The sequence below is a fragment of the Caretta caretta genome, chromosome 9, assembly GCF_965140235.1.
Source record: "Caretta caretta isolate rCarCar2 chromosome 9, rCarCar1.hap1, whole genome shotgun sequence".
Classification (NCBI taxonomy): domain Eukaryota; kingdom Metazoa; phylum Chordata; order Testudines; family Cheloniidae; genus Caretta; species Caretta caretta.
Window position 1 is genome coordinate 11,854,345 of NC_134214.1, and position 27,266 is coordinate 11,881,610.

The 27,266-nt window shown below is 41.5% G+C and overlaps 1 protein-coding gene across 2 annotated transcripts in view; it reads right to left on the reverse strand.

Annotated features, from left to right (window-relative positions):
* Positions 1 to 27,266, reverse strand: part of PIK3CA (phosphatidylinositol-4,5-bisphosphate 3-kinase catalytic subunit alpha) — a 79,035-nt gene that overhangs the window by 12,284 nt on the left and 39,485 nt on the right. For both annotated transcript variants that reach the window (XM_048862985.2, XM_048862984.2), the window contains 7 exons: positions 19,335 to 19,440; positions 12,064 to 12,216; positions 11,808 to 11,942; positions 4,045 to 4,169; positions 3,583 to 3,664; positions 2,879 to 3,043; positions 2,139 to 2,242 (listed from right to left, as the gene is read on the reverse strand). In XM_048862985.2, coding sequence (XP_048718942.1) covers positions 2,139 to 2,242; positions 2,879 to 3,043; positions 3,583 to 3,664; positions 4,045 to 4,169; positions 11,808 to 11,942; positions 12,064 to 12,216; positions 19,335 to 19,440 — 870 coding nt within the window. The remainder of the gene's footprint in view (positions 1 to 2,138; positions 2,243 to 2,878; positions 3,044 to 3,582; positions 3,665 to 4,044; positions 4,170 to 11,807; positions 11,943 to 12,063; positions 12,217 to 19,334; positions 19,441 to 27,266) is intronic.

The following is a 27,266-nucleotide window of genomic DNA, read 5'->3' on the forward strand; positions in this document are numbered from 1 at the left end:
TACAGGTAAAAGAAGAACGTTTACAGGTATTACTGTTCAGGACTGATGCTGTCCCTAAGCCCTTTTCTCAGTTGGCAAACTTCTCTCAGAATGGAATTCTACAATTCAGCCCACTTTTAGACAACAGACCAGGCTACAGCACCTCCTGCTTATCACCTATATTACCTCAGCAGGTCCAACTGGTTTTGGTCTCTGCTGTAGATCCCACTCTGGGAGCTGTGATCCCCTGGTAAACACAGTGACAGAACAGCTTGTTCAAAACAGTATGATTTATCCATCCACAGGAACATCATAAGCAGAGAGAAAAGGTTTAAAAATAACTAAAGCATACAGCCTTGCCCAAATGTAGCATTTACCTCATGCAACTAGGTAGGCCCAATTTAGCCTTGACACCCTTCCTGTTTTCCCAGGGACCAGTTACTGCCTGCTTCTCTGCAGACCCTCAATCCCAGAGGTGGAAAAACTATGGCCCGTGGGACCATCCTGCATGGGCTCTGAGCTCCCAGCCCCTCCCCTACTGTCCCCCTCCCGCACAGCCTCAGATCACCGCACTGCCAGTGTTCTGGTCTGTCGCTCCTGCCGGGGAGCGCAGCAGCGTGGACACGAGCTTCTACTGCTCTGAGTGGCATGGTAAGGGGGTGGGGAGCGGGGGGGTTGGATTGTTCAGGGGCCAGGCTGTTAGGGGAGGCACAGCCTTCCCTATCCCGCCATCCATACAGTTTTGCAACCCCAATGTGGCCCTCGGGCCAAAAAGTTTGCCCACCCCTGCTCTATCCCTATGACTCAGAAGCTCAGCTTTTCAACTATATTCAATCTCTCTGTTTGAAAGTTCCTGCATTGAAACCCTAAAGGTGTCAAGTGGAGCTCTTGCACTCCCCTGCAATGGGGTCTGTGAGCCCATTTCCACATTAGTGAAGGTACACCTCCAAGGAATTATCAGCTCCACTGTCCATCGGGATTGTCTACACTCAGCCATTCACTTTTGGTTCCTAGAGAAGTAAGTTAACTATGGCTGATTTAACTTAGTTGCCCTTTAGACAGCAGCACAGTAACTTCAAAACCCACAGGGGGTGGGTGTGTGTGTGGGGGGGTGTGTGTGTATATAAAAATATTCATAAAATACATATAATTCCCACATTCTTCACAACAGGCAATTTTAAAAGGCTCTTGCATATAAAAGTAATTTGAAATATCTTAAATTTAGAAAGCAAGCAATGGAGATGAGCTAATTATCTACAGTTCACGTGGAATTTGCTGATAATCACACTGTACACACCCAGTTACTAACTACTCAGCAATCTTAATTTAAATTTCAACATCATGCACCACCTATTTTTTAAACTTTTCATTACACTTTCAGCAGTGATTTAAATAGAAAAGACAAAGTGGAACAATGATCATGACATAGCATCACAGGACTAGAAGGGACCTTGACAGTCATCTAGTCCAGTCCCCTGCACCCATGGTGGGGATTACGTATGATATAATGCAACAACAAAGGTCTAATCATAGGAACAGAATAAGTACACAGTAAAGCCAGAGTGACTGCTTCAGTAAACATTAACTAGAGGGCAGGAAAGATTGAAAGAAACAGAAGAGGCTAAAGGAGGAAGACAAATGAAGAATGGTGGTCTTAAAGGGGAGCATACTTTCTTACTTAGTGATACTAAATGCAATAACGAGGTACTGAACAAATAAATAATAATTAAAAGTTATTGATCTTTGTATAAACCTTCCACTGAGAATAGTAGATCTATTGTGGATTGAGGGAGTATGGGGCCCTAAATTTATACCCTCAGCCCATCAGAGAAGGAATTCAGCTCTCTTCAGTGACTGAGCATGACATTCCTACCGTAGATACAATGCTGGCTACTACAAAAAAAGTCTATATCAAAAATAGGTAGTTCATTATCTTCTGTATCTTTCCAAACTTCTAGACACCTAAACTGACTACAGATTTGAGAACTAATTTTGTCTGGGGAGTCATGCTGCTTATATAGAAAACAAAAAACAAAAAAACCTTATAGTAGTAATAACTTAAGAAAAAAGAACATTTCTGACATTTCATACCCCTAACTACTGTGGTACAGCTTGGTGGAAACCCACCATTACCCAAAAAACTTCCCAAACAAACTTACTTTAAGTGCCAAAAGAAAAAGTGTCCTATCCTTTGATTGGTCAGTGCCTTCTTGAGTAAAAATCTCACCAGCAGATTATCCAAATATTGCTCATATTTCAGAACCTATTTATGGGTAAGAAGAAATGAGAATTTGGAACTGTAGCTTTCATTTTGCGAATATTCCCATGGATAATACACATCCAGACACATACTACATAAAAGAAGAGCCACATTCTGGAAAAGGATTTTATAACTCAAGAATGTCTGGCCCTCATACTTTAGGGTTTGTAAATGTTAGCAGGCATTGTTCCAACCCTGCTTAACAGTACACACACTGGATAAAGGTCCAAACTTACCACCTATCTGACATTTCCTTTATTGTTAACTTAACTGACACCAACCAAATTTTAGGATCATTTTGCTAAGATTTCTAGAATTGCCTCTTCAGGGAGCCTGCCCAGTCCATGCTACAGAAAGATAAATGGTCTGGCTGCCAGTGTGAATCAGCAGAACAGCTCTGTATCTCCTTGCAGGGTCCTAACATCTCTCATCCTATTTACAGTAAAATAAACCAGGTTTGATATTTCAAGATTGCAACTACTATATTTATTATCTATTCCCCAGAATCATTCGGGAATTACTGTTGTCAAGATTTCTTCTCTTTCTTCTTGCTACATCAGATTTAGGAAGCAACAATTAAAAACAATTGTCAACAACAAATATACATAACCTCTAATTTAACAGAACAAGCTAGGGTACCTGTACTAGCTGGATTAAGTACTGAGACAGTTTGTCATCTGTCAAATACTTCTCCAGACACCGAACTGCAAATGCCCGCACCATTGGGTCAGGATAATTACAGTCCAAAAGCTCCATTGCCTGTTCTGGCTTGATTGGAGGCCAGTCTTTTACCAAGCAGTACATCTGTGTGGAACAAAAACAGCAACCCAACATAATCCAGACATTTTAAGCAGTTGCATGGACAAAACAATAATTATGAAATAGACCCATGTAGAACCAGCAATCATTTTCCTGTTTATAAACTGAATTTACTCTTTGATCTCACAAATGACTAACTTGATGGAAACTACAACCTGCTAAATATTTTATCCACTATATAAAAAAAGCTATAATAAGAACTACAACCTCAGTCATTCCATAGTCAGTAATGTCAACCCAGCGTAACTCACTGGTCAGCAAGACATCAGGGATTGAACCAGGGACCTCTAGAGGTAAAAGCATAAGGCTCTTGAACTAAACAGTCAGGCTCTGGAACCATCATCTGCGGATCAGGCACAGAGCGGGACAGAACACACACCAACCAATGGGTTGCATGAGCAGAACATATTCTTACTAATGATTGCTCACTTTCATGCAAGTTGAAGAAAATCATTTTTAAAAATCAAAGATAAACTGTGTTTAAAAATGTCTTTTAGTGAAGTTTCTTGAACGTAGTATATTACCTGGGCTACTTCATCTCTAGAGTTCCATTTAACAGACAAAAGTAGTTTGGGTAGAATTTCTGGGGTATTTACACAATAATGTCTGTAAAAGAGAAAAAAATGTAACTTGCATATACAAACTAGAGGTAAACAGTAAGTAGCTTTACTTTGATCACAGCAGACTATGGCCTTCAATCCTGAATTATTATCTACCTTTATGCCTGCAGAGTCCCACTGAAGTCAGCAGGGCTCTGCATAGGCACAGGTATCTGTCCACACAGGTAAGTTTGCAGAACTGAGGCACATAATGGATTACTTCTATCACCAGCTTTCCTCCACAGGCGAATAAAACTAATATATGCTTTCCTAAAATGCTAACCACAGCATGGAGGAACATATTGAACAACAGGCCAGAATTCAAGTCAATTATGGGTTTTATGAAATTAGAGAATTCCAGAACCCCATCTTTATGATTCTGTATACCTGTGGCTCCAAAGGAAGTCCTTCTCTTGCTCAGTAATTTCAGACAGAGGGTCTCGTGTACAAATTGCACGGAGTTGCTCTTTGTCACTTTCTCTTAATTCATTATCTCTAGCTAGCCTGTTACTCTGTAAAAGAAAATGGTACATTATCCTTCCACACACTTCTGCTCTCATGCAAGCTACATACCTGATGTAAACATAGTATTTTTATATAGTGTAGCATCATTTATACTCTATTATTAAAAATCTGTTGGTTGTTTCTTTCAATCCGAGTGCAGCTCTGTATTATATTTTAAAAAAGATTAAACAGTGCTAGCTTTATAGTGTTTTGATTTTTGTAATTGCTTACGACCACGGGCAGAGATATCATTCCAAAGAAATTAGTTGGATGGAGGGACAATAGCAGTTGGCACACTACCATCAAATGAGATTCTAGCAAGAGCCCCATAAACCACAAGATGAAAGTGACAACCCCATCCTCATTTAGCAAACTATTCAGGATATCTGCTGGAAGGGGGCAGAGAAAAAGCCAAGAATGGAGAAGCAGAGTGTGGGAAAAAAAATACGTGAATATGAGGTCTGAGAGGAAGTGTGGAACATGTCCAGGAAACTTGGAAAATCAGGGGGAGAGTTTCAAATTGATTTCCAATGTGACTGTAAAGCCAGTGTTCGTTAATGCTGAACAGATTCCCCAAAGGAGTAGGGACACTCAAAGTAACCCTCAGGGGAGCTAGGTGCATCCTGCGATTGAGTTCATTAAGCGTCATTTCATGTGTTCAGAACCTGTTACATAGATGCATTTTATAGATACAAAATCAAATAAACCAGCTCGGTCACCCATGACTCCTCTGCCCCTTCTTTCTTTCTCCAATAATTTAGTAACTTTTAGTCTATGGTTGGTGTAAAACTTCTTCATTTTACAGCATGATGCCAGGGTAATGGAGTTTCTGATATTTTGTTTGTGGAATGGTTTGCACTGTACAAAGACTGAATTCCTAAGGGGTTTTAGTGATATAGGGCTTTGGTATGCTCTTTAGCATAAGCCACAATTCACAGAGCATGGTGACATTTTTCATCTTAAACTTGTTTCCATCAAAAACCACAGATTTGGCTCGATTGAGACATTTTGTGAATTTGTGTTAAACTTGTCGAATTGTTTCAGATAAAAAAAATCCAAAATGTTTTATTATGACATTTAAAAAAAAAAGATTTTCGATTGCTTGATTTTTGGATTCAAAACAACTGATTAAATAAACCTGAATGAAGTTTAACAGAAAGAAGCAAAAAACAAAAACAAAAAAACACAAAAAACAAAGCCAATTTTTTTTTATTTTGAACTTTGTCTAAAAAAGTCAAAAGTTTTTTGTTTTGGGTCAACTCAAAACAAAATTTCTCCCATTTTTTTGGTACGGCCAGCAAACTGAAAAATCAGTTATTCATCCAGCTCTATTTTTAAGTGCTATCATTTTTGCAATTTATTTGTCAGAAGCTGAAATGCTGCAGAAACATCTAATTCTATTCAACTGCACACATCTTTAAATCTGAATTCACATTTTGAGCTCTTCAGGATGCATATAAAATATATGTTATATGTTGTTATAAAATATGGTAAAAGGAAAAGTGAAGAGTAAGCCCCTTTGCCATGTGAAACGTGCATTAAAAACTACAGTTTGTCCGAAATTCCCATTTTGTTCGCAGAAACCCTCTTTCAGAGCTAGATTACTGGGTAACATCATTGTGGAACTACCTAGAACATCTTGGTAAGAAGATTTTTTTTGTAAGTGTGGCTGGTTCTCATTTGAGAAACAAGGCAAACCAGAATCACCCAGAGACAGAGAGACATATTGTTTGGTCTTTTAAAGAGTATTATGCCTTAAAATGTACATAAAATATTTTAATGTAGAAGGAACTGACAGATTATAGCCTACTGCCGGTTAAAAAAAGGTACATAACCTATACTTAAGACTGGAAGTACTATGCTTTGCCTTCAGTTTTAGTTAGGTCATTTTTTTTTTAAACTGTATTATTATAGTTACTCACACAAGGCATGGTTCACGGTGTTATATGGGGACATTTAAAATGGCTTAAATTAGGTCTTGAGCATTTCCAAAGGGAATGAACATATCACACTCCCTTGCAGCACATATCTACTGAAAATCCCTCGACTTGTTCCCCACCCATCTCCCACCTGATTAGTAATCCAGCCACTCTAGCCTGTCCACTTTAATGAGTGCAGCTTCTGAAGCAAGTGAATTGGAGTCAGAAAAGAGAAGAGGCAAACACTTTAGAACTGCCACCAGTGGAAATGTTTTTTAAAAGAACATATAGTAGATATGGCACAATAATGTCTATTCCAAATGTCTTGGAGTCATCAAAAACTGGGATATACACTTGATGTTATAGCAAGAGATGCTGTGGAAAAAACAAAACAAAACAACAAAAACCAAAAAAAAACCTTAAGACAAAAGAGAATTATGGGAGGTAAGTCAGTGGATAAAAGATTCATGCCAGGAGTGGGGAAGCTATATATTGAATCCTATAAAGAGTCATATTTATAAAAAATTATTAAAAGCTTTATAAAAGCACGTATTTATCTAGCTTCTGGTAGAGGCTCATCGTAAGTAGAACAAAGCCAAATAAAAATAAGGAAACAGAACTAGCCCATGTGCTACTGTTTAGAGTTAAAGCATCAACTCAAGGACAAACAAACCACACTTCTGAAATTCCTTTTATGGCTGCAGCTGTTATACACAATGAAGATTACTGTAACTTAAATTGATTACAGCAAAATAATTTTTCAGTTTGTTTCTTTAGTTCACTCTTTTTCCTATACAAGTCATTCAGTTTTCCTTCTTGTTTGTGTGAGTATTTGTTGAAAAGCAACCAGGTAGGAAAAAAAAAGAAAAAAGGTGGGGGGGGGGGAAAAAGGAAATCTGTTTGCATATTATACACATTGGCAAGTGGATTTAGGGGACATGGGTAGCACTGGAAACTCATTTTTCAAAACTGACTAGATTTCAAGTTGACAGAAAGTGACTAGGAATTAGGAAGCTCAGTTCAAATCTAGTTTTGCTTTTAATTCACTATAAATTTGAAAAAAATCACTACATTTTCTTGACCTTCAATTAATACCACTGTAAAATAAGATTTAAAACTATTTGCACATGTTGGATCATAAGACAAAATGTACCTGTATATTAGGTCAGAAAGTTCATGGTTTAGGTCAAGCCCAGTGGGAAAATGCATTTATCCTGTTGAGGTCAACATCAAAAACTTGAAATTCTATGAAGTGTGGGACAGTAAAGTAGATAATATATAAATTTAATATTTGAGAAAGCGTCTGAAATATCTGAAGTAACAATGGATCTATAAATGCTCCATTATAACAGTATCTATACTGGATCTTAAATATTTCTACTAATTTATTGGTTAAAAGTGCAACATAGTGCATTTCAAAATTAAACAAAAATACATGTCTATTGTTTCGTATGTTAACAGAAGATGTTTTATAGAACACCATTATGGTAACTTGGCCTGGTGGTTTCCACAGCATTTGGGACTAACGTGTCAAAAATTTTAAACAAGTATATTGGTAATTGGTAAACTCTAAGCCAGTGTCAGATCTTGAATGTGTAGCATACATTGTCTTGTCCAAAGTTTTATTTTCAAGTTACTTGGCGTCATTACTATTATACAGCCATAAAAACACGCAGTACTTTACAGAACACACAGCTCCTGCCCCAAAGAGTTTACAAGATAAAAACAGGTAAGACAATAAAAGGAACAACAGGTATGCTGTGGAGATATCAATAGTGATGAGACAAATTTAGGAAGATTTTATGAAAAATGTTTTAAAAGAGGGATTAGAAGGAGCAGCAAGAGGATACTTGGCAGACACAAAGTAGATTATTAGAGTTTTAGTAGGGAGCAATGTGAAAAAAAATACAAAAGGAGAAAAAGGAGAGAGTATGAGTAGCATTATGCATTACTGGTTTGACATGGAAATGGATGCTAATACACCTTTCTCCTCCTCTAACTGCTATGATCTCGCTCCTGAGTATCATAGGGACAAGCAAGCTGGTTCAATAGGAAATAAACGCCCACCCATCACCCTAACCTTCAAAAACAAACCCTGAATATTTTTGAAGTTCAAAATGTATCACATCGTCTTTGTTGTGCCTTTAAAAACTATTAGAATGTATACTTCTCTGCACTTTCTAGTTTCAGCTAAGGATAGAAGAAACACTACTGAGATGGCTATATTCGAGCCTTAAAAAGTATCTGTCCTTTCAAGATTTACAGTCAATCAAGAAGATACAAATATGCATCAGATATGCAACCCCAACTTCTAGATTCTGCAAGTCTGCCTTGTTCCTACTTTAAAGCAGCTTCTGCAGTTGAGATGATTTGGACTGGTAATTAATTATCAGAATTTTGTGTCCATCTGTGATAAGCAGAGGACCCCCGCTACTAATCTGTTCTATAGGTGGGAGAAAACTACAGCATTCTGAAAGCATAACTCTCACCTAATGCACACTATTACTTTCACGTTGAAGAAAGAGAAATGGGGACATTCAGGAGAGTGCTTTGTAATTTTTAAAGGTACCACAGTCATGGGCTCAAAGTAAGAACCTAGACAGGTTTCAGCTACTGTAGAGATGAATATTTTAGAAACCACTAAATTTACAAACCCTCACTATAGTCACTACTAATCTCTCCCTTGCCAATCCTAAGGACCATACTCATTCTCTTCAGTCTTTGCTACTTTTATGCTGTTGACCACCCAGCTCTCAAAACTATCATCTTATGTGGATTTACAGCCCTTTCTTTCCTGGTTCTTCACCTGCATGTAATCTCCTTCAGTGTTGCCTTTGATTTATCATCACACTTCAACTTTGTTGGTGTTTTTCAGATGTCTGCCTCAGCCCCCCTTCTCTTTTCCTTGTACGACCTCATACTTAAGGATGACCTCTATGCCAGTGACTCTCAGATCTACCCCTCATCTATCAAGGATTGCATCTCTTCCTGTTTCTTCAGTATCTTCTTCTGCTTCCTCAATCCTTGACTGTCAAACATGTAAACTTTGTCTTTTCTCTTTTCCCCCTTTCTTCCACAGTTTCAGACAACTCCACTGTCCCTCAGGTACTCAAGCTCACAACTTTGGTATTCTCTTAAAGTTGTCCCTTTCCTTCTTCTTTCACATGCAGGTCCTTATCAACCCTTGTCACATCTCTTTCTACGTTACCACCTTTGGTTCATAAAGTAACATTAATCAGGTTACCTTAATTTTTTTGTCAACTTTGTCCCCCCTTTTCCTTTCCTCTTTCTGATCACAATTTAAAAAAACAGGAAGCTCTTCAATAAAGCTGTGTCTTTATTTCTGTATCTACTTATTTCTTTCACACTTTTGATCATGTAAGTTACAACAGTAATGATGATGGTGGTGGTGGTGTTAGCCAATATTGTATAGTTAGGCACCTAATAAAATGAACTGACTTGGAGGTACTGAGCACCCATTGCTCGAATCAGATTCAAACGTCTCAACCGCTCCAAAAATCAGACGACGTAGGGTTAGATCATGCCTAGCACCAACATGTCCGCACAAAGGAATTGTGGGGGGTAGGGATGGGCGAGGGGGGGGGTACAGAGGCGGCTTCCAACCTACTCCGTGAGGCCTCAATAGGGCTACAAGCCAAACTGGGGTGCATATATGCTGTCACATAAAGGGGTATCACAACTTACTCCTCCTCCAGAGAAGAAAAGGAAACACTGTGGCTCAGAGGAGATATTGTGCTTCGCTGACACCTGATCAGGGTGGAATGACTTAAATCACGGCAATTTAAATAATCAATTTTAATCAACTTTTCCATTTGTACTTCAACTATTTTCTAAAGAAAGGTGCATTCTCATTGGTTGATATAACCATTAAAACATGCTGATTTACAACTAAATAGATTTGGTACACTAATACTTTTATTTAAGCAAATATATAGCTTAATATTTTCAGATTCTTATTAATTGTACATGTTTAGCATGTTAGAAAATGGTGATTCGTATATTGCCTATTTACTAGATAATTAACTTTTTGCTCATGATTTGTGTCAAGCTGCATTAGGATAGCAACTAGAATTTAATTAAAAATAAATTTTATATGCTGTTGTGTGTTTATTAAACAAAACAAGCCCTTAATACAGTACATGATCTACTGTGCCATATTCATAAACCTTGATCGCAAAAAGTTAGATATTTTCCCATTTACATTCTTCATAAAAAAGCAGCCTTTAACTCAGTTTTTGATAGAGGGCTCATGGATTCAACATATTTATTTTTCATTTAAAATGTTTTGAGATTATAAAAAGTTTAGGATTTAACATATTTTGTATTACATTCAGATTTCATTTTAAAGAAAGAGTTATTTTTAAAAAACAATTTAAATAAAATAAAAAATATCTGATTTAAATAAAAACTGTGTTTTAGTTTTTCAAAATAAATCACTGATTTCTATTCACCCTGCAATATGTAGACAACACAGAGCCCTACTTATCATTCGCCACACATGGCCATGCCACTACCACCAGGGTGGCCCAGTGCCTGGATAAGTTCAGCTCAAGGACAAAGAACAGCTGGCTGAAACTGAACCCAAGCAAGACTGAGGTTGCGCTTGTGGGCAGGGGAAAGCATTCTGAAGACTTCGCAGACACAGTGCAGTCCACACTGACCAACATTTTCAGATTAATTTCAGGGAGATTTGTGGAGGCAGCCAGGCCAAACATGACTGAGTGGCACTGCGACCTGGCTCTTGGGATGGCAGCACCACTCATATTTGTCCCAGCCAGAACAAAACAGATTTACAAAATAAAACAGTCTGAATGGTTCGGAAAAGCACTTAGCATCAGTCTTCTAAGGTTACACCATATACTCACGGCCTCCATGGGATTCTGAAGTAAACTGGACCTAAACTACCATTTTTAGGTTTCAGTGCCAACAGTCTTTTGATGTGAATGAGTTTACATCTAAGAGCTATTGTTTCAGGAAGAAAACATTGAATTGGTTTTCATTCACATTTTTGAGGTTTTCTATTTAATCACCAGGGCTAAAAATGTAATTTAATAAAAAAAAAAGGAAGCTCAGCATTTGAAGCAAGGGATCGATTTGGTGGTAAATTTCAAGACCACCGAATCTCAGAATGCATGGGGTTCAGCTCAAGAGACAGTATCTCTGACTGCTAATAAAGTTAACTTGTGGCAGTTTGCTAGAACATAAAACTTAGATATCAGCATTGCCGAAGAAGTTACAAGCATATTACAGACGATAAAAGAAAGATTTTTCAAAGATAAAACCTATATACAACAGACAAGAAATTGTGGGAGGGAGGGAAGGAGGGAGGGAGAAGAGGGAGCAAAAAATTAAAAGAAATAGTGCCACTGATGGAGAATCTAACCCTGTTACAGTTTTTGCAAAATCAACTTAACGTTCAGACAACCAGACAAATTGCTTATATAAGCTGGAAAAAAGTCCAGAACTGTTTGTACAGTAAGACACAGTTATACCCTTAAAAGATTTTGGTTGATCAGTGAAGCATCAATATGTTTTACTGCAAGAGACAGAACCTGTTGGCCATTTTTTGTCTGGTGTTTATCAAAAATGAATTTGGCTCCATGTATTTTGATATAAAATATTTCCCCCCACAAATAAAGCACTTCAAAATGTGCATATATTTTTAAAAGTTTTAGTAACTAATCCTGGAAAGTAAATTCCCCTTACCAGCCCCGCATGGCTGTAGTTAAACCCTAGTTCTCGAGATATAGTCCAATTGGCATGTTCTTCAGTCACTGTCATGTCTGGAAACTTTACAGGGCTGCTAAACCAATCAAATTCCAGCTCTAAACATGGAGTTTCCTGAGGAAAAAAGAATTTTCATGATTGTTCTGAAACAAAATTATAAATTAGAAATCATTATAATCTAAACAAGTCGATGTGTGTTACTAAGGCTGAAATTAGAATATAAGCATCAATTTACCTTATTCGGATTTGACCCAGTAACGCCAATAGGATTTAGCAGATCTTCCAGACCATGCGGCACAGGCCACAGATTCAAAGCCATTTTCCCAGATACAAGAGTGTCTGTATAATCAAACATGTTTATATTTCCCCAAGCCAATGGGCAGTGTTCCTTTAAAAGATCAAATGATCATTAATAAATGAGTGTGAAGAGTGATCAAGTTATAGTACAATATTGGATTTCAAGAAATAAAGGGAGGAGGAAAAAGATTTTTGAAAAACTGAACTATGGAATCACACAATTATAAAAAGAACAGGAATACCTGTGGCACCTTAGAGACTAAAATTTATTACAGCATAAGCTTTTGTGCTTACCACTTCATCAGATGCATAGAATGGAACATACAGTAAGAAGATATATATATATATCACACACAGAGAGAAGGTGGAAGTTGCCATACAAACTGTAAGAGGCTAATTAATTAAGATGAGCTATTATCAGCAGGAGAAAAAAAACTTCTGTAGTGATAATCAAGATGCCCATTTAGACAGCTGACAATAAGGCATGAGGATACTTAACTTAGCCCTGGTCTACACTAGGACTTTAGGTCGAATTTAGCAGCATTACATCGATGTAAATCTGCACCTGTCCACACGATGAAGCCCTTTATTTCGACTTATAGGGCTCTTAAAATCGATTTCCTTACTACACCCTGACAAGTGGATTAGCGCTTAAATCGGCCTTGCCGGCTCGAATTTGGGGTACTGTGGACACAATTCAACGGTACTGGCCTCCGGGAGCTATCCCAGAGTGCTCCATTGTGACCGCTCTGGACAGCACTCTCAACTCAGATGCACTGGCCAGGTAGACAGGAAAAGAACCACGAACTTTTGAATCTCATTTCCTGTTTGGCCAGCGTGGCAAGCTGCAAGTGACCATGCAGAGCTCATCAGCAGAAGTGACCATGATGGAGTCCCAGAATCGCAAAAGAGCTCCAGCATGGACCGAACAGGAGGTACGGGATCTCATCGCTGTATGGGGAGAGGAATCCGTGCTATTAGAACTCCGTTCCAGTTTTCGAAATGCCAAAACCTTTGTCAAAATCTCCCTGGGCATGAAGGACAGAGGCCATAACAGGGACCCGAAGCAGTGCCGTGTGAAACTTAAGGAGCTGAGGCAAGCCTACCAGAAAACCAGAGAGGCGAACGGCCGCTCCGGGTCAGAGCCCCAAACATGCCGCTTCTATGATGAGCTGCATGCCATTTTAGGGGGTTCAGCCACCACTACCCCAGCCGTGTTGTTTGACTCCTTCAATGGAGATGGAGGCAATACGGAAGCAGGTTTTGGGGACGACGAAGAAGAAGAAGAAGATGATGAGGTTGTAGATCGCTCACAGCAAGCAAGCGGAGAAACTGGTTTTCCCGACAGTCAGGAACTGTTTCTCACCCTGGACCTGGAGCCAGTACCCCCCGAACCCACCCAAGGCTGCCTCCTGGACCCAGCAGGCAGAGAAGGGACCTCCGGTGAGTGTACCTTTTAAAATACTATACATGGTTTAAAAGCAAGCATGTGAAAGGATTACTTTGCCCTGGCATTTGTGGCTCTCCTGGATGTACTCCCAAAGCCTTTGCAAAAGGTTTCTGGGGAGGGCAGCCTTATTGCGTCCTTCATGGTAGGACACTTTACCACTCCAGGCCAGTAACATGTACTCGGGAATCATTGTACAACAAAGCATTGCAGTGTATGTTTGCTGGCATTCAAACAACATCCGTTCTTTATCTCTCTGTGTTATCCTCAGGAGAGTGAGATATAATTCATGGTCACCTGGTTGAAATAGAGTGCTTTTCTTCAGGGGACACTCAGAGGAGGCCATTCCTGCTGGGCTGTTTGCCTGTGTCTAAACAGAAATGTTCCCCGCTGTTAGGCACAGGGAGGGGGGAAGATTGAGGGGGTAGCCACGCGGTGGGGGGAGGCAAAATGCGACCTTGTAACGAAAGCACATGTGCTATGTATGTAATGTTAACAGCAAGGTTTACCCTGAAAGAGTGTAGCCACTGTTTTATAAAATGTGTCTTTTTAAATACCGCTGTCCCTTTTTTTTTCCTCCACCAGCTGCATGTGTTTCAATGATCACAGGATCTTCTCCTTCCCAGAGGCTGGTGAAGCTTAGAAAGAAAAAAAAACGCACTCGCGATGAAATGTTCTCCGAGCTCATGCTGTCCTCCCACACTGACAGAGCACAGACGAATGCGTGGAGGCAAATAATGTCAGAGTGCAGGAAAGCACAAAATGACCGGGAGGAGAGGTGGCGGGCTGAAGAGAGTAAGTGGCGGGCTAAAGACAGGGCTGAAGCTCAAATGTGGCGGCAGCGTGATGAGAGGAGGCAGGATTCCATGCTGAGGCTGCTGGAGGACCAAACCAGTATGCTCCAGTGTATGGTTGAGCTGCAGCAAAGGCAGCTGGAGCACAGACTGCCACTGCAGCCCCTCTGTAACCAACCACCCTCCTCCCCAAGTTCCATAGCTTCCACACCCAGACGCCCAAGAACGCGGTGGGAGGGCCACCGGCCAACCAGCCACTCTGCCACAGAGGATTGCCCAAAAAAAAGAAGGCTGGCATTTAATAAATTTTAAAGTTGTAAACTTTTAAAGTGCTGTATGGCATTTTCCTTCCCTCCTCCACCACCCCTCCTGGGCTACCTTGGTAGTCATCCCCCTATTTGTGTGATGAATGAATAAAGAATGCATGAATGTGAAGCAACAATGACTTTATTGCCTCTGCAAGTGGTGATCGAAGGGAGGAGGGGAGGGTGGCTAGCTTACAGGGAAGTAGAGTGAACCAAGGGGCGGGGGGTTTCATCAAGGAGAAACAAACAGAACTTTCACACCGTAGCCTGGCCAATCATGAAACTGGTTTTCAAAGCTTCTCTGATGCATACCACGCCCTCCTGTGCTCTTCTAACCGCCCTGGTGTCTGGCTGCGCGTAACCAGCAGCCAGGCGATTTGCCTCAACCTCCCACCCCGCCATAAACGTCTCCCCCTTACTCTCACAGATACTGTGGAGCACACAGCAAGCAGCAATAACAGTGGGAATACTGGTTTCGCTGAGGTCTAAGCGAGTCAGTAAACTGCACCAGCGCGCCTTTAAACGTCCAAATGCGCACTCTACTACCATTCTGCACTTGCTCAGCCTGTAGTTGAACAGCTCCTGACTACTGTCCAGGCTGCCTGTGTACGGCTTCATGAGCCATGGCATTAAGGGGTAGGCTGGGTCCCCAAGGATAACTATAGGCATTTCAACATCCCCAACAGTTATTTTCTGGTCTGGGAATGAAGTCCCTTCCTGCAGCTTTTGAAACAGACCAGAGTTCCTGAAGATGCGAGCGTCATGTACCTTTCCCGGCCATCCCACGTTGATGTTGGTGAAACGTCCCTTGTGATCCACCAGAGCTTGCAGCACTATTGAAAAGTACCCCTTGTGGTTTATGTACTCGGCGGCTTGGTGCTCCGGTGCCAAGATAGGGATATGGGTTCCATCTATGGCCCCACCACAGTTAGGGAATCCCATTGCAGCAAAGCCATCCACTATGACCTGCACATTTCCCAGGGTCACTACCCTTGATATCAGCAGATCTTTGATTGCGTGGGCAACTTGCATCACAGTAGCCCCAACAGTAGATTTGCCCACTCCAAATTGATTCCCAACTGACTGGTAGCTGTCTGGCGTTGCAAGCTTCCACAGGGCTATCGCCACTCGCTTCTCAACTGTGAGGGCTGCTCTCATCTTGATATTCATGCGCCTCAGGGCAGGGGAAAGCAAGTCACAAAGTTCCATGAAAGTGCCCTTACGCATGCGAAAGTTTTGCAGCCACTGGGAATCGTCCCAGACCTGCAACACTATGCGGTCCCACCAGTCTGTGCTTGTTTCCCGAGCCCAGAATCGGCATTCCACAGCATGAACCTGCCCCATTAGCACCATGATGCATGCATTGGCAGGGCCCCTGCTTTCAGAGAAATCTGTGTCCATGTCCTGATCACTCACGTGATCGCGTTGACGTCGCCTCCTCGCCCGGTATCGCTTTGCCAGGTTCTGGTGCTGCATATACTGCTGGATAATGCGTGTGGTGTTTAATGTGCTCCTAACTGCCAAAGTGAGCTGAGTGGCCTCCATGCTTGCCTTGGTATGGCGTCCGCACAGAAAAAAGGCGCGGAACGATTGTCTGACGTTGCTCTGACGGAAGGAGGGGCGACGGAGGACACGCTTACAGGGTTGGCTTCAGGGAGCTAAAATCAACAAAGGGGGTGTCTTTACATCAAGGAGTATTTCAGGCAGGACTTCACGGAGGGTTCCAATAAGAAATGGTGCACCTAAGTTATTGTTCTTATTGGAACAAGGAGGTAAGCCTGGCCTCTGATTGATACATGGCTAGATTTACCTCGCTGCACCTTCTCTGTGAGTGACTGCAGTGTGACCTAGAGGAATGATTCCCCTAGACGGGGGAGAGGGGGAAGCAAATGAATACAAAACAAATCTGGTCTATTTCTTGTTTTGATCCACTCCATCTATCTTTTACATCTTTGGCTGGCAGCAGACGGTGAAGAAGGACTGCATGCCATCCACATCTCATGGCTGCTCGGCAGAAAATGGTACAGTACGACTGCTAGCCGTCCTCATCTCTTGCCTGCCCGGCAGAAGATGGTACAGTATGACTGCTAGCAATCCGTATCGCCTGCCTGCTCACCATAAGATGGTTCAATAGGACTGACTGCAGGACTAAAGAGAATGACCTGGTCAAGTCACTCCAAATTTAGTCCCTGCGCCCATGTCTGCCCAGGCGCTCCCAGCCGACGTGGCCAGGAGCACCTCGGACACGATGAGAATGGCTACCAGTCGTACTGCACCGTCTGCTGCCAGAAGGCAATGGGTTGCTGCTACTGTGTAGCAATGCCGTACCGCGTCTGCCAGCACCCAGGAGACATAGGATGACGGTTACCTGAGCGGGCTCCATGCTTGCCGTGGTATGGCGTCTGCACAGGTAACTCAGGAAAAAAGGCACAAAACGATTCTCTGCCCTTGCTTTCACGGAGGGAGGGAGGGAAGGGGGGCCTGACGATATGTACCCAGAACCACCCGCGACAATGTTTTAGCCCCATCAGGCATTGGGATCTCAACCCAGAATTCCAATGGGCAGCGGAGACTGCGGGAACTGTGGGATAGCTATCCACAGTGCAACGCTCCAGAAGTCGACTCTAGCCTTGGTACTGTGGAAGCACTCCGCCAAGTTAATGCACTTAGAGCATTTTCTGTGGGGACACACACACTCGAATATATAAAACCGATTTCTAAAATAACGACTTCTACAAATTCGACCTTATTCCGTAGTGTAGACATACCCTTAGGGAAATAGTGTTTTGGGTCATTACACATATTGAATCTATTTGTATTGTAGTGCATTGACACTATGGGAAGCCAGAAATAATACAATTTATCAAAATGAAAGCCAGTATAGTTAAGAGCCACTATTTTTCCTACATTTTTGACTAGCTTGGTTTCTTGATTTCTAAGTTTTCTAACCAAGAAAATAACAATACATGCGCATGAAAGTCATGTGCATGCATGTTGAATCATATTTCACAATACTTTTTTCAGGCAATCTTGTATGGATATCAGGTTTCAGCTGGATTCAGGAAAATAGCATAGTAGAACCTTGCTATTAAGAATAAATAATGTATTACCATAATTAATTTTTTAAGTTAGCAAAAAGAGAGAAGCAAATAATTAAAAGACAAGAATTACATTGCAAGTTGTACTCTTTTCATTTTCTCAAATCTAGTTTTAATTTTTGATAATACTTAATTTACACAATATATTACAGAACATATTACAAGATTTGTCATGAGACATCATTACAGCACTATGTCTCTGCTATTAAACCCTTACTGTCAAATGGGGAGAGACAGTCTGTGTGAAAGCATGGATTAACAAATATGTAGGTTAGCAGAGAGCAAATTATGAAAGTTGTAGCATATTTTCCCTGTGAGACTTCAAACCTCTGTCTTGTCAGCTGCTGGGATAATCATTTCAAAGAACACAATCTAAAGAGTTAAAGCTACCTGCTAGGATTTTTTCCTCAAGTAAGTAAGTAAGTCTTACACACTCACAAACAAACTAACAAATAAAAATTGGACAGTACATCAGAACACACACACGACCAAAGTTTTTGAGCCTGGATGTATCAGAATCATGGACTTTAAGGTCAGAAGGGACCATTATGATCGTCTAGTCTGACCGCCGGCACAATGCAGGCCACAAAATCTCACCCACCCACTCCTGTAACAAACCCCTAACCTATGTCTGAGCTATCGAAGTCCTCAAATCATGGTTTAAAGACTTCAAGGTGCAGATAATCCTCCAGCAAGTGACACATGCCCCACGCTACAAAGGCGAAAAACCCCCAGGGCCTCTGCCAATCTGCCCTGGAGGAAAATTCCTTCCCGACCCCAAATATGGTGATCAGCTAAACCCTGAGCATGTGGGCAAGACTCACCAGCCAGACACCCAGGAAAGAATTCTCTGTAGTAACTCAGATCCCACCCCCTATAACATCCCATCACAGGCCATTGGGCATATTTACCGCTAATAGTCAAAGATCAATTAATTGCCAAAATTAGGCTATCCCATCATACTTTCCCCTCCATAAACTTATCAAGCTTAGTCTTGAAGCCAGATATGTCTTTTGCCCCCACTGCTTCCCTTGGAAGGCTGTTCCAGAACGTCACTCCTCTGATGGTTAGAAACCTTCGCCTTAAAGTTAGGATCCAAAACCCACATTTTAGGCACATCAGTAAAGCTTGCTGATTTTTTTTTAATTGCTTAGCAACCCCAACTCCCATTTAGGTCAAAAGGAAATGCAAGTGCTCAGCACCTTCACACACACTGTTTTTTAGGTGCCTAAGAATGGCTTCAGGAACCTAACTTTAGGCACCCACATTTGAAAATTTTGGCCTGTCCCTTTCTGTTCAACTATACAGACCACAACTAGTGCTGCATGGATAATATACAACAAATATATCAGGTTACAAAAAAATTAATTTGTAGTCAATCAATAAAGTTAAGAGAAGTTTCTATACATCTTAGATATTTTAATCAAATAAAAATTCAAGAAAATAGAAGATTTTGGTAAGACCAACTTCTATTCAAGTTTTGGCCAACTGTTCTTCCCAAACTTGGCTGCCTGGAGTTTTCTCTTATAACACGTTAGAACTATTAAAATTATTAAATATTTTACCTCCTTAGCACCCTTTCTACCCTTAACAGAGCAGATGGAAAGGCAAAGCCGAGCAGCACGTGGGAGATCAGGAATGTACATGTCATACGACAGCCATTCATTCCATCTGTGGGATTTTAAAAGTAAAATAAAAACCACATTAAAGCAAATAAAACTCAGTACACTTTAGTTAGTAAATAGACACAAAATGATATGGAAAAATCAGAGTGTTCCTCTTCCAAGGATATTAAATACATATTTCTACTCTAGAAAAGCAACATCATCAAAATAGCACTTTCTGACTGAGCAGATCAGCTACCTGCATGTATTCATCCACATCTACTGCTTTTAGTCACCGAAGTCCTTACTGCTTTTTACTCTGGTTAGCCCTGCAGAACCAATGTCATTCAGAGAAAGTGAGATGGATTTTTATTCCTTTCTGGGCACCATCAACAGAATTGTTTACCACATTCAATCAACATTTGCGCAGACTCCCTGACTGTAATTGTCAATGTAGGCCTAGTCTGACAACATGGGTTTGCATGGCTGTTATTGAGGGTTTAATCTGGCCTGCAAATCTTTAACTATTCATGAAGATGCGTACAAAGTAAAGAAGTTGGCTTGACTCTCAGAGCGCAGTTTGAGTTGCAAGAGCTAGTTAGTAGAAAATGCATGTTTCTACTTGTAAACTCAGTATTGGGATCATTGGGAGACAAACAATACCATATTTATAGTTACATTACAATATAGAGCCACGCACTTTTAAGCACTTTAGTAGGCTTAAGTCGAGCAAAAAAATTTAAGCACGTCAGAACATGATGTAACTAATATTTAAGGCTGCGGGTTTGTCATGGAGGTCACGGATTCCGTGACTTTCTATGACCTCCGTGACTTCTGCAGCGGCCGGTGTGCCTGGCTCAGGGACAGCTCAAGCAGCTTTTGCGCCAGATGCACTGGCCACTGCTGAGACAGTCTCGGGCCCCTGCCAGCAGCAGAGTTTGGGTCTGGGAGCGGGCAGGGGTGCTTACGTGGGGGGCCCCTCGGAAGCGGTGACATCCCCCTTGCTCAGCTGCTAGGCAGAGGCCTGGCTTGGCAGCTCTGCATGCTGCCTCCATCCAGAGCACTAGCTTCGCAGCTCCCGTTGGCCAGGAACTGCGGCCAATGGGAGCTGCGGGAGCCATGCCTGCAGACCTGCCTGGCCACGCCTCCGCCTAGCAGCTGAGCAAGGGGGACGTTGCCCACTTCCAGGGAGCCCCCCAGGTAAACGCCACCCAGAGCCCACCTCATCCCGTCTCGTGCCTCAACCCCCTGTCCCCTCCCACGCCCAAACTCTTCTGCTACTACTGCTGCTGCTGGGGAGTGGGGGGAAAGGCATGCAGCTAGGTAGGGAGCCTGCGGCCCTGCCAACCTCCTCCCGCCCCCAACAATAGCGGGGGTCCCGAGCTGTACACCGCCACCTACGCCCACCCAACACCAGGGGGGGGTCTCGGACCACCCCCAAGCAGCCAGGCTGCCCTCCCCCAGCACCTGCAGGGCCCCCAGGCAGCAACCCCCCGCAAGTTTTATTCACTGGTATTTTAGTAAAAGTCATGGACAAGTCACAGGCCGTGAATTTTCGTTTACTGCCTGTGACCTGTCTGTGACTTTTACTGAAAATACCCATGACTAAAATGTAGCCTTACTAATATGTAAACAGACGCTCTCTGAAGAAAACCCCCTGAAAGGTGTAGAGGAAGTACCGCCACAGACAAGTGGAAGAAAAGAAAATTAAATTCTGAGGATATAAATCCTAAGAGGAAGTAATTGAATGAAAAACTGTCACACACCACTGGTCAGTTTTACATTTAGTAAAAACCAGTGTCTCATCTCTCTTCTCCCTGATGTACACTTCCTTTTCCCCAGGTATGATAAAATACTGTGTTTTTTTCTTAAAGATAAGTTTTGCAACAAATTTGGTATTTGTATTTACTAAATGCCAACAATCTACAGCAGTGGTTTTCAACCTGTGGTCTGTGGATCCTTGGGAGGCTGCAGACTATGTCTAAGACTATGCCTCTCCATTTGAAATTTTTTAAGGGTCCGCAAATGAAAAAAGGTTGAAAATCACTGATCTAGAGCAATACTTCCTGTACAACAGTGTACTAAGAAAGAATAATTTCTTAGCTAGCTAATGGATACTTTCCAAATATTTACATAGCTGTATTAATTATGGTTCTGTTGAATTGTACACTAGTAAACCTCACAGGAAACAATTAACACTGGAGAAGAATACTTGAATTTAGTACAGGATATGTGTTAGGTAATGAAAGTCATAGAGAAGCCTGAAGCACAGTGAGTGCAACCTGTTTCAATTACTGCATTGTAACTAATAAAATAAGGCTGTAAAGATAAAGATAGTTTACGAAAGAGAAAAGTTTTCTTCAAATACTCCATTTTACAGAGCAGTGGAATTGAAATTTTACACAGTCTTCCGTAAGTGACCGTCGGGGTTTTCATCTCAATAGCTCCCCAGCATTACACACACTGCACATGAAGGCAATTTCTGGAGTTTCATCACCTTTTAACCTCCATATAATAATAAATGGGCACATAATCTGCTTTCTGCTAAAAACTCTGCTCTCTGCTAATTCTGGGGTTACTCCACTGAAGTTAATGGAGTTGCTTCAAATTTACACTTGGGTGCCAAAGAGCAAAATTTGGCTCTACAGGACTACCAAGTACTGTCATTATTATTGTTATAGACTTCTTAAAACATGTTGAATATATCAACTGATATGTCTGGCTATTACCCTACAAAAGCAAAGATGCATAATTATATTTTCTTTGTTGGGTTGCCTAGTTAGATTTCCTCTGTTGGAAGAGGGCACCAGCCTTTAAAAATGGACTATGCTCATGGAAGAACTGAAAAGCTAACACAAAATGCTAAAAAGCAGCATTTTAAAAGCAAACATTAAGGGCTTAAAAATTGCAAATGTATCAATAGTGCTTCCTTAGCCCTACATAGACCTTACTCTTTGGATTCTGCTTAAAGGGAGACCGATATTGATTATTTAAGAACATAAGAATGGTCGAACTGGGTCAGACCAAAGGTCCATTTAGTCCAGTATCCTGTCTTCTGACAGTGGCCAATGCCAGGTGCCCCAAGGGAATGAAAAGAACAGGTAATCATCAAGTGATCCATCCCGTCACCCATACCCAGCTACTGGGAAACAGAGGCTAGGGACATCATCCTTGCCCATCCTGGCTAATAGCCATTGACAGACCTAACCTCCATAAATTTATCTAGTTCTTTTCTGAACCCTGTTATAGTCTTTGCCTTCAAAACATCCTCTGGCAAGGAGTTCCGCAGCTTGACTGCGCGTTGTGTGAAAAAATACTTCCTTTTGTTTTAAATCTGCTGCCTATTAATTTCATTTGGTGGCTCCCCATTCTTGTATTACCTGTATTATCATAGCGCCTAGGAGCCTTAGTCCTGGGTCAAGAACCCACTGTGCCAAGTGCTGTACAAACAGAACAAAAGGACAGTTCCTTCCACAAACAGCTTGTTTAAAACAAGACAAAACAGATGGCTACAGATAGATGGGGGAATATAAGGACAGAATGAGACAACAGTGGTCAGAATGCCAGGCTGTGGCCTCTGTGCACCAGTGGCCTAGTTTTTGTCCAGTTTTTTTGGCGCCATCACAGAGAAGGAGAGAGTTTGAAGGAGGATATTGATGTAGCTTTGCAACTATTTACTGGGAACTCCTCTAATGTGTGAGGGGCAGCATTGGAGAAAGCACAAAGGTGTTTGAAAACAAGTAGAGGATGGATGCTGTCATCATTGATCAATCAGAGGCAAGAGTTGACATCTTGGTAGTGAATGAGAGATGATAGTAGCGCAGGCTGCAAGGGGCCCTGAAAGTGAAGACAAGTAACAGGTTTGATACAAGAGAGAAGGAGGAAGTCAGTGGAGGGCCATAAAGAAAGGGGTGACATGGTCAAAGCGACAGGCTACGAAAATGATTTTTGCAGCAGCATTCTGAACGGGAAGACTGAATTAACTAAGGCCAAAGAAAAGGATATTGCAGTATTTGAGACATGTGTTGATGAAAGGCTGGACAAGAGTTTTAGTTGTGTGAATGGATGAGAAAAGTCATATCTTGGAATGGTCATGCAGAAAGAATCAACAAGACTTTGATGTAGGTTGGATGTGAGGATCTAGAGAGAGGTCCAAGTCAAAGATAACACCAGATTATGAGCATGAGCAACAGGCAAGCAAGTGGGGTTGTCCACGGGAAAGAGAAAGGAGGCAGCTAGGAGGCCTTCAAGGGAAAGATAAAAAGCTCTCTTCTAGCCATGTTGCACCTGAGCTGAAGCAAGACAGCCACAATGAGATTTCAGAGAGATATGCTAAGATATTAGTTTGGACAGAAGGAGACTGGAGTAGAGAGGTAGATCTGTGAGTTGACCCCATAGAGTAGAATTTGTGTTTGTGGAGACTACCCAGAGAAAGAGGTGCAGAGGGAGATGAGAGGGGACCAGGGACAGAGCCCTGCAGAATCCCTCCAAAAATTAGGAGATGGCATGATGAAGATCCTCCAAAGGACATGCTGAAGGAACAATGAGAGAGTTAGGAGGAGAACTAGGAGAGGGAGAGAACAGTTATGGATGCTAAGGGAGGATAAGATTTCAAGAAAAAGAGAATGGTCAACTATCAGGCCGAGGAGGAGGGAGTACTAATTCTGAGATATGGCTCAGAAGAGGCCATTGGCAAGAGCAGTTTCAATTGAGAGCAAGAAGCAGAAGCTGGACTGGAGAGGGTCTAAGATGGAACTAGAAGAGAGGAACTCCAGACAGCAATTGTAAACAATGTGTTCAATAACCTTAGAAATAAAAGGGAAAAGGGAGATAAGGCAGTAGCTGAGATGCAAATAAGTTGGAGAAGTAGAGTTATTTAGCTAGGAAGATGGCAGAACTCAGAAAGGAAAGAACAAATCTGTAGTGGAGGAAGGTCAGCCTGGTCACAGAATTTCTGCCAGAGATGCTCCATGGCATGAGAGCAGGAACAGAGGAAGCAGCTATTGAGAGTGAGCCAGGACTGAGGAGGGTGGTAGGGTGGAGCAAAAGAGTAAGGGCAGAGGAGAGTGAGAAACAGAGAATCAACCACCATAACAGCAGAAGAGAGGGCTGAAAGCACACAAGTTGTTAGCATTGGATTGAAAATAAAAATGCCAGAATGGCCATACTGGGGCATACCAAGGGTCCATCTAGGCCAGTATTCTGTCTTCTGACAGAAGCTGGTGCCAGATGCTTCAGCAGGCGTGAACAGAACAGGTCAATTATTGAGTGATCCATCCCCTGTCATCCAGTCCCAGCTCCTGGAAGCCGGAGGCTTAGGGACACTAAGAGCATGGGATTGCATCCCTGATCATTTTGGTTAATAGCCATTGATAGACCTATCCTCCATGAACTTATCTATTCCTTTTTGAACCTAGTTTGGCCTTCATAACATCTTCTGGCAACAAGTTCCAAAGTGCACTGTGTGAAGAAGTGCTTCCTTTTCTTTGTTTTAAACTTGCTACCTTTTAATTTCATTGCGCAACCCCTGGTTCTTGTGTTACTTAACGGGACAAATAACACCCCCTTATTCATGTCCTCCACACCATTCATGATTTTATAGACGTCTCGCCTATCCCCACTCGGTCGTCTCTTTTTCCAAGCTGAACAGTCCCAGTCTTTTTCTCTCCTCATATGGAAGCTTTCACATACCCCTAATCATTTTTGTTGCCCTTCTCTGTACATTCTCCATTTCTAATATATCTTTTTTTGAGATGGGGCAACCAAAACTGCATGCAGTATTTAAAGTGTGGGCGTACCATGACTTTATATAGTGGCATTATGATATTTTCTGTCTTATTATCTAACCCTTTCCTAATTGTTCCTAACATTGTTAGCTTTTTTGACTGCAGCTGCACATTAAGCAGATGTTTGCAGAGAACTATCCACGACTCCAAGATCTCTTTCTTGAGTGATAACAGCTAATTTAGACCCCATCAGTTTGTATGTAGAGTTGGGATTATGTTTTCCAGCATGTATTACTTTGCATCTATCAACACTGAATATCATCTGCCATTTTGCTGCCCAGTTACCCAGTTTTGTGAAATCCTTTTTTAATTCTTCAACGCCTGCTTTGGACATAACTATCTTGAGTAATTTTGTATCGTCTGCAAAGTTTTCTACTTCACTGTTTACCCTTTTTTCCAGATCATTGATGAATATGTTGAACAGCACTGGCCCCCGGATAAACTCTTGAGGGACACCACCATTTACCTCTCTGCATTGTGAAAACTGACCCTTTGTTTCCTATCTTTTTACCAGTTACTGATCCATGAGAGAACCTTCCCTCTTATCCCATGACTGTTTACTTTGCTTAAGAGCCTTTGGTGAGGGACCTTGTCAAAGGCTTTCTGAAAGTCCAAGTACACTATATGCACTGGATCACGCTTGCCCACATGCTTGTTGACCCCCTCAAAAGAATTCTAATAGAATCTTTCCATTCAAAATATGGAAAGGTCAAGTGACAGGCACACATGTACGAGGGGGAGTGTGCCAATAAGCACTACTGAAAAAGACCAAGTGATGATCTGAGAGGGGGAACTCAGCAACAGAGAGATCAGAGAGAACAGTGCTTGGTGAATTTCCACATCAACAGCTCTTTTGGTGAATGGGAGAGTTGAACCAAGGCTAACAAGATAATTCATTTTCCTATTAACAATATGTAGGACACAGATTATTTTTTACCATTTGTATTGTTTATTCAGTATGGATAGTGAAACTAGGCCAGTCTGTTTATAGTCAATTCACTGTCTGGTTCTCCTGAACCAGTTTGCTACTATGTTTGGTTTCTTGTCTTGGGTGGATGAAGCTCCCCTGCAAGAGACTAATGCAAAAGGGATATGGATGCAGATTCTGGAATGCAAATGAGCTATATCAAGTAATATAACCCTCCACCAAGAGAAAAGGGTGGCCTGTCGTGAAGCTTATGGTAAGCATAAACTTCAGAGGCGGTGGATGCCAGTATGCGCCACCTTCATTTCCATCCACATGATCTTCTCAGGGATAGAAAAACAAAAGTGCACACAGCCTCTTACATAGTAGGGAGCTAAAGTACAGCATGATTGAAAAGATTCCTTTTAAGTGAATTCATGCTGCAGTCACTACAGAACTCATAACCCTGATACAGCCGCAATCCCTGTTGTTGGCTACTAGTACCTGCTACCAGAAGACTACGGATATGGAGGGGCAACTTTTCCTGAAAGTTCCTTCCCCTGAAGTTACAATACAGGGTGGAAATGGCTATCTTGCAGCCTCAAGAGCTTTGGAGAAGAGTCAGTGGCCGAAGTCAAAGAACGGAGAAACTTTAATGAATATGATAATGTTCTGGACTAACACCTTTCATCATTCTTTCCCTAAAGAGACTTCCTCCCCAAACATCCCTACACTATATTAACACTGCAGATAAACTGAACCACAGCTACTGGAAGAGAGAAATTATTTTTCAATAACCATATATTCTGTTAGACTTGTTAATTATATAATATCTATTCATTCCCTTGGAGAGCAGTAGTGTTTGCAAGCAAAATTTAAGTCCCAACTAATAAACTTTTCTAAAGACATGCAAGGTCAATCAGACAGAAAATGTGAATTTGGAATTATTTTTGAATACACTCTGGGTCTGATCCAGGCAGATACTGAGGCCCCACAACTATCATTAGAGCCAGAGAGCGAGCATAGGAGAAACTGCAGAGCACTTTTTGGAGATTAAGACCTTTGTTTTAAATTCACTGGCATACATTTGTACCACACACATTTTGTATTTACATCACCATCATTTGAATTTCCACGTTTCATTTTTAGACACAAATCAAGGTAGATCCAATCTATTTAGGTTGTCAAATTAATAAACTTCCA